General features: G+C 47.7%; 1 protein-coding gene across 1 annotated transcript in view; it reads right to left on the bottom strand.

The window, feature by feature from the left end:
• Nucleotides 1–839: 839 nt before the first annotated feature.
• Nucleotides 840–7,934, bottom strand: part of LOC310782470 (zinc finger protein 516-like) — a gene marked incomplete at its 5' end in the record, with an annotated part of 28,622 nt that continues 21,527 nt past the window's right edge. The window contains one exon of the mRNA XM_083643144.1: nt 840–1,187. Within this exon, the coding sequence (XP_083499270.1) occupies nt 994–1,187 (194 nt within the window). The 3' untranslated portion in view covers nt 840–993. The remainder of the gene's footprint in view (nt 1,188–7,934) is intronic.

The raw sequence follows: 7,934 nt of genomic DNA, 5'->3' as shown, positions 1-7,934 counted from the left end.
ACACACACACACACACACACACACACACACACACGCACGCGCACACGCACACACACACACACACACACACACACACACACACACACACACACACACACACACACACCTTCATCCTCAGCTCATTGACTTAGAAGTGAGAGTCCAGAAGAAGTGAACTTGCGATGTGTCAGCTGAGTGTGGATGAATTGCAAAGCATCTTTTGTCTTCTGTCTCATCCTGGTGCTGTGAGTTAGAGGAGTGGTGTCCTGAGGAACGCACAGACTCTGATAAGAAAGAAGAAAGACGCAGGATCAAAGGGGAAGGGTGGGGGGCAACTACAGGGGCCCTGCCATGCCACAGTCCAGTCCTTGATTAAAACACAAGCCTTTGCACCAAGTTCATCGCTCTTCTCTCTTTGTCATTTGAGCTGATAAGACAGGTGGATTTCTACATAACACTCTTGCCTAGTGCAGCTTCAACTATTTTCTTCAACAAACGTCCCAACAAAATAGCAGAACCCTCATTGTAGAAAAACACTCTTAAAGTTGGTTGATCATTAAAGGGTGCTGGGTGAAGCATTCCCAGGTTTGTCACCCAAAGACTTGATCATAAGCGTTGGGTGCCACTATCAATGGCATTTTTGGGTGGTGTGATCCCTGACTATACTGGTCCGAGATCCAGGTCAGTCAGAGGGTCTACTGGTGATCCAGGTCAGTCAGAGGGTCTACTGGTGATCCAGATCAGTCAGAGGGTCTACTGGTGATCCAGGTCAGTCAGAGGGTCTACTGGTGATCCAGGTCAATCAGAGGATCTACTGGTGGTCCAGGTCAGTCAGAGGGTCTACTGGTGATCCAGGTCAGTCAGAGGGTCTACTGGTGATCCAGGTCAATCAGAGGATCTACTGGTGGTCCAGGTCAATCAGAGGATCTACTGGTGATCCAGGTCAGTCAGAGGGTCTACTGGTGATCCAGGTCAATCAGAGGATCTACTGGTGGTCCAGGTCAGTCAGAGGGTCTACTGGTGGTGGTGTTGTTGCTGTTGGGGTGTTGGGTGTGTGGAGGCCAGCACGCCTTGCTCCTCCTGGTTTCTGCTCTCTGGGTACTGGCCGTTGTCGAAAGGCATATGGTGGACACTCTGGACGTGGGTCTTTAGGTTCCCTTTCTGAGAGGCTCGGTATGGGCAGAGCTGGCAGCAGAATGGCCTCTCCCCTGCGGAGCACACACGCACACACACACACACACACATGAAGTTGAAAGGTCAGAGGTGACGTCACACACAGGGCTTATCAGGTGCAAACTATACACAGACTATTGATAAGTACCTCATACAAACGGCATTCTACTCTAAGTAATACACAGAGACTATCGATAAGTACTTCATATAATCCACATTGTACTGTAGGTAATACACAGACTATCGATGAGTACCTCATACAACTCCCACGTCAAATAACCCAACCTATCCCTTTACACAAGACACAATGATGCAAGCCACATCTAAGACTCGCTGTGGCCGAGACAAAAACCACGGGCGGAGAAAGGAGCGAACGCAGACAAACACAAAAGCGAGACACATGACGGCGTTCAGCTAGGACCCGGGGAGAACATTATGCAGGTCGAGAGCAGCATTCACATTTAATCTCTTTCACCTGATTTCACTTAGAAAGTTAACTTTGCTTCTCTATCTCCTGACCCAGATGGAGTAACTCTTCTCTTTGCTGCCATCTGGAGAAGAGGGGCCACACATCCCTGTCTGAGCAGTCCTACTTTCCCCCCCATCTATTTCTCTCAATCAGCTGGGCCACCCCATGCCCCGTACACACACATGCACACACGCACGCACACACACTCCGCGCACGCACGCGCACACACACACACACACGCACACACACACACACACACACACACACACACACACCACGTACACCCTATACACTCTACTCTCTCTTCTAATTAGACTGACCTACAATGGCACAGACACCTCGGAAAAAAATAAGCAACGCACACCTGAACAAAACAAATGAGATTGCCATTTAATTGCACCTAATTATCATTTTGATAAATGGAAGAATATCAAAGCGGGGAAACAAATGGCTCCCCCCTACCCCCCCCCCCCGCACCCTTCTCCCTAAAGAAGAAAGGGGGAAATATGGCTGTTATCATACATCATCAGAAACACAACAGAGAGGGAAAGAGAGGGGGTTGAGAGAGGGAGAGAGGGAGAAATAAAAACAAAAAAAAGACGTAATTAATCACGCAAAAAAAAAAAAAAGGTAAAAAAGCATGTGGAAAGAGGGCGAGGGCGAGACGTGAGAGGAAAGCGAGAACCTCCACGACATCGTCCTGCGAGGAAACATGGCTGACGGGACCGCTGCACTACATTACACTAAAGGTTATCGTCGCCGTAAAGCAGCAGCAACACTACATCTAATTGGACCCCTCCGCCGCGCCCGCTCCCATCATTCATAGCGCGCGCTAAATCTGAGTCTGTGTGTGGGTGTGTGTGTGATGAATTAAGATGGAGGTGCGCCGTGTAGGCCCCGGCTCTTTCCCAATGTCAAAGCAGAACGTTCTCTCTCTCGCTACCTCAAACCCTCGATCGTGTTGTCTCTCTGAAACCATGTCGGAGGAACCAGTTCAGTGAGTCTGCTACATGTTTGTTGTGAGAGAACAAAGATCCCTTTTACACCTGGTGTGTTAAAGTCAACATCCTTGTTTTTTTTGGTCTTGTTGTGTTTTATCTTCTTTTTATTTTGTCTCCATCTTTGGTGCTCAGCTCATTGCTGTGCTCTTTCTGCATGGCACTTCCCAGATATCACCTGTCAATCAAACACTGTGTCCAGTACTGTGGCGTCTTCCTGCCTGTCAATCAAACACTGTGTCCAGTACTGGGACGTCTTTCTGCCTGTCAATCAAACACTGTGTCCAGCACTGGGACGTCTTTCTGCCTGTCAAACAAACACTGTGTCCAGTACTGTGGCGTCTTTCTGCCTGTCAATCAAACACTGTGTCCAGTACTGTGATGTCTTTCTGCCTGTCAATCAAACACTGTGTCCAGTACTGTGATGTCTTTCTCCCTGTCAATCAAACACTGTGTCCAGTACTGGGACGTCTTTCTCCCTGTCAATCAAACACTGTGTCCAGCACTGGGACGTCTTTCTCCCTGTCAATCAAACACTGTGTCCAGTACTGTGATGTCTTTCTCCCTGTCAATCAAACACTGTGTCCAGCACTGTGATGTCTTTCTGCCTGTCAATCAAACACTGTGTCCAGTCCTGTGATGTCTTTCTGCCTGTCAATCAAACACTGTGTCCAGTACTGTGATGTCTTTCTGCCTGTCAATCAAACACTGTGTCCAGTACTGTGGCGTCTTTCTGCCTGTCAATCAAACACTGTGTCCAGTACTGTGACGTCTTTCTGCCTGTCAATCAAACACTGTGTCCAGTACTGGGACGTCTTTCTGCCTGTCAATCAAACACTGTGTCCAGTACTGTGGCGTCTTTCTGCCTGTCAATCAAACACTGTGTCCAGTACTGTGTGTGATGTCTTTCTGCCTGTCAATCAAACACTGTGTCCAGTACTGTGGCGTCTTTCTGCCTGTCAATCAAACACTGTGTCCAGTACTGTGGCGTCTTTCTGCCTGTCAATCAAACACTGTGTCCAGTACTGTGACGTCTTTCTGCCTGTCAATCAAACACTGTGTCCAGCACTGTGATGTCTTTCTGCCTGTCAATCAAACACTGTGTCCAGCACTGTGATGTCTTTCTGCCTGTCAATCAAACACTGTGTCCAGTCCTGTGATGTCTTTCTGCCTGTCAATCAAACACTGTGTCCAGTACTGGGACGTCTTTCTGCCTGTCAATCAAACACTGTGTCCAGCACTGGGACGTCTTTCTGCCTGTCAAACAAACACTGTGTCCAGTACTGTGGCGTCTTTCTGCCTGTCAATCAAACACTGTGTCCAGTACTGTGATGTCTTTCTCCCTGTCAATCAAACACTGTGTCCAGTACTGGGACGTCTTTCTCCCTGTCAATCAAACACTGTGTCCAGCACTGGGACGTCTTTCTCCCTGTCAATCAAACACTGTGTCCAGTACTGTGATGTCTTTCTCCCTGTCAATCAAACACTGTGTCCAGCACTGTGATGTCTTTCTGCCTGTCAATCAAACACTGTGTCCAGTCCTGTGATGTCTTTCTGCCTGTCAATCAAACACTGTGTCCAGTACTGGGACGTCTTTCTCCCTGTCAATCAAACACTAGCTGTGTCCAGTACTGGGATGTCTTTCTGCCTGTCAATCAAACACTGTGTCCAGTACTGTGATGTCTTTCTGCCTGTCAATCAAACACTGTGTCCAGTACTGGGACGTCTTTCTCCCTGTCAATCAAACACTGTGTCCAGTACTGTGATGTCTTTCTGCCTGTCAAACAAACACTGTGTCCAGCACTGTGATGTCTTTCTGCCTGTCAATCAAACACTGTGTCCAGTACTGGGACGTCTTTCTCCCTGTCAATCAAACACTGTGTCCAGTACTGTGATGTCTTTCTCCCTGTCAATCAAACACTGTGTCCAGTACTGTGACGTCTTTCTCCCTGTCAATCAAACACTGTGTCCAGTACTGTGATGTCTTTCTGCCTGTCAATCAAACACTGTGTCCAGTACTGGGACGTCTTTCTCCCTGTCAATCAAACACTGTGTCCAGTACTGGGACGTCTTTCTGCTTGGATTTTCTGCTGGTGCCGTTTCTGAGATAGTTTTCTTTGTCTGTTCAGTCATGTTGGCTCTATCACTGCTCATGCTAATTACCCACTTCTTCTTCTTCTTCTATTTATTCCAAACAAACTGAACGTGGAACGCGCATCACTTCCTGCAAAATGTATATTTATTCATTTGAAAATAGGATTGTATCTGAATTTGAGATAGATAAAATTATACCCAGGACACTGAGCTCGCCAATCACACTAAGATCACTTTAGGCAATGTCAGAGACTCATTTGGCCACATTAACAACAAGGTGTAAGTAAAAGCACAATGTGCAGCAAGAAGGCAGCTCAGACAAAAATATACATGACAAAGATGGCTGCTCAGGATAGTGCTGGATAAGGATGTACATATTACGTCCTTTAAAGTGATGTGTATAGCAAGCATTTTGGCAAGTAAATGAGAAATCTGATTTATTGTTGTTGTCAGGTGAAAACCTTCTATCTATAAAATGTAAAAGATATATATATTATTATTATTATTTATGTATTTAGTAGAATCTTCTCAGTGCCTAAAGAACCATATATATATGAAATTGGAGTTGTGAGGTTTTCACACGACAACAGCGATACTGTATACTGGATTATGCCTTTTAATGTCAGGTGTGTCATTCAGCTAAACAATGTGCATAATATGAGAATGCCAGGTGTTAATGCCAGGTGTAGCCTACAGGGAGGAGGGGGCAGTGAATCTCCTTTCGTTGGGGTGGGGGGAGGGGGACACATAAGCAAAGCGAAAACAACAAATCACACACAGCGGCATGCACAGGCAGGAGGCGGGACATGCAGAAGCCATGAGGAAGCTCAGTGATTAGCCACCGTGGCACATACTTGTTTGGGAGCTTCAGAAGCGGTGGTGTGAGCGTCAGTACCTCTGTGGAGTCCGTTAAAATCAAACCCAACTGTGGGGAAGAAGGGAGGAAGGAGGGGGGGGGGGGGGAGGAGGAGGAGGAGGAGGAGGAGGGGGAGGAGGAGGAGGAGGGGATTCGGTTAAGAGCTCTACCAAGATCTCTGCATTCACCACACAAGCATCTTCCACCAGCACACAGTTGCATTTGCCACCAGCACCCTGGCTAATAAAGGGGAGCTGGCGGTGGTGATGATGGTGATGATGATGATGATGATGATGATGATGGAACCTGGTGGAGGCAAGCCAGTGATTTAATATGACGCATGTTAATAGAGGCCCTCGGGGTGGCTGGCCTTTTCTGCGTGTGCACGTCCATCGCTGACAACAACCGCCCGTGACAACATTAATTACAGGCTGAGTGTTTACAGAGCCTATGCATGGGCATTTGTGTGTGTGTGTGTGTGTGTGTGTGTGTGTGTGTGTGTGTGTGTGTGTGTGTGTGTGTGTGTGTGTGTGTGTACAATAAGGCTGGGGGGGGGCGAGTGAGCACTGCATCACTTACCATTTGGCCCCTGTCACTTAGAATCACTGACTGTGCCACATATCATTCACACTCTCTATAAAGAAGCTTATCTCACTGTCTACTGTGATCACTGCTGGCTGGGCTGATGGACATGACGAGGAGAGGAGAGGAGAGGAGAGGAGAGGAGAGGAGGGGAGAGGAGAGGAGAGGAGAAGAGAGGAGAGGAGAGGAGAGGAGAGGAGAGGAGAGGAGAGGAGAGGAGAGGAGAGGAGGGGAGGGGAGAGGAGAGGAGAGGAGAGGAGGGGAGGGGAGAGGAGAGGAGAGGAGAGGAGAGGAGAGGAGGGGAGGGGAGGGGAGAGGAGAGGAGAGGAGGGGAGAGGAGAGGAGGGGAGAGGAGAGGAGGGGAGAGGAGAGGAGAGGAGAGGAGAGGAGGGGAGGGGAGAGGAGGGGAGAGGAGAGGAGGGGAGAGGAGAGGAGGGGAGAGGAGAGGAGGGGAGAGGAGGGGAGAGGAGAGGAGAGGAGGGGATGGGGAGGGGAGAGGAGAGGAGAGGAGAGGAGAGGAGAGGAGAGGAGAGGAGAGGAGAGGAGGGGAGAGGAGAGGAGAGGAGAGGAGAGGAGAAAAAGGAGAAGGGAGAGAGAGGAGAGGAGAGGAGAGGAGAAAAAGGAGAAGAGAGAGAGGAGAGGAGAGGAGAGGAGAGGAGATAAAGGAGAAGGGAGAGAGGGGAGGATGTATAATCAAGCTGTTTAGTGAATGGCATCGGGACTCATGCAAATGGATTCATACGGCTGGCGTGGACAAATGCTGTTCTGCTTCATTAGAATGCGCAATTCCATCCTTCTAATTGACATGTGATTAATAATGTATACAATTTGTCACAGGTCAGTATCCTGAGCAAATCCTGTTTCAGTTTAAAAAATAGAGACAGCTGCCCGGCCCACGGCGGGGAAGGACTGGCTGTCACACTCAGCTGAACAAAAAGATCTGTTTTGATTGATTTTGGGAAAGGCAGGAAAGTAGCAGACGTATTGGAGAGTCAGACGATGAAATACTGTTGGGGAATGTGAATACACGCATATAATATATATCTCCTCTGAGCGCTTGTGGGTGAATAAGTAGGTGTGAGGAGGATAATGTGTGCGCACAGGTGGCCCGTGAGTGAATGAATGTTAAAGGGGTGAACAAAATAACACCTGACAATATATTCATTTTAAGTAGCAAAATAAAGCTTGAGAATAGAATCAGTCTTTCCGGAAAAGCTGTCATAGTGCGATTGTTTTGTGTGGCTGGTGCACTTGCAACTCGGTCACCAACTATTTGGCTTCTTTGAAACTTTGTTAGTTGCCTCGTGTGACTTTGAAAACTGTGAAAATGCTATGAGGATGCAGCCTTCAAAACATGGAAGGAGCAGAAGTCTGAATATTGACTTGGATCTCTTTGAGAAATCCTCACTTAAAAGGTTCCAAGAGCTGAAGGAGCAACACGGCTTGGGCAACCAGGATTTCTTCAGATTCTTACAGCTGAGACATCACATTGACAAATGATTTAGCAAAGAGGAAGTGGAGAGGTGGGGGACTGGTGATGGTATATGAAGAAGTTTTATTTGGGCTTACAGAGCTGACCATGCTCTTACAATTATTTCTAAACTATACAAGGGCCTTCAGGAGCCTAGTGGGGTGAACACATCCTACATAAAAGAAAAGTGGGAAAACGAGGGGAATTTCGTTTTCAAGATGGAGGAGTGGGGAAAAATAATGAAAAGCAATGGAAGTCAACTAACTCATTGTCATGGAGAGAATTTCAGTGGAAGAATATGGTCAGATACTT

This window comes from Poromitra crassiceps, assembly GCF_964638095.1.
Source record: "Poromitra crassiceps genome assembly, chromosome: 1".
Classification (NCBI taxonomy): Eukaryota; Metazoa; Chordata; class Actinopteri; order Beryciformes; family Melamphaidae; genus Poromitra; species Poromitra crassiceps.
This window is presented reverse-complemented; position numbering and strand designations above follow the sequence as displayed.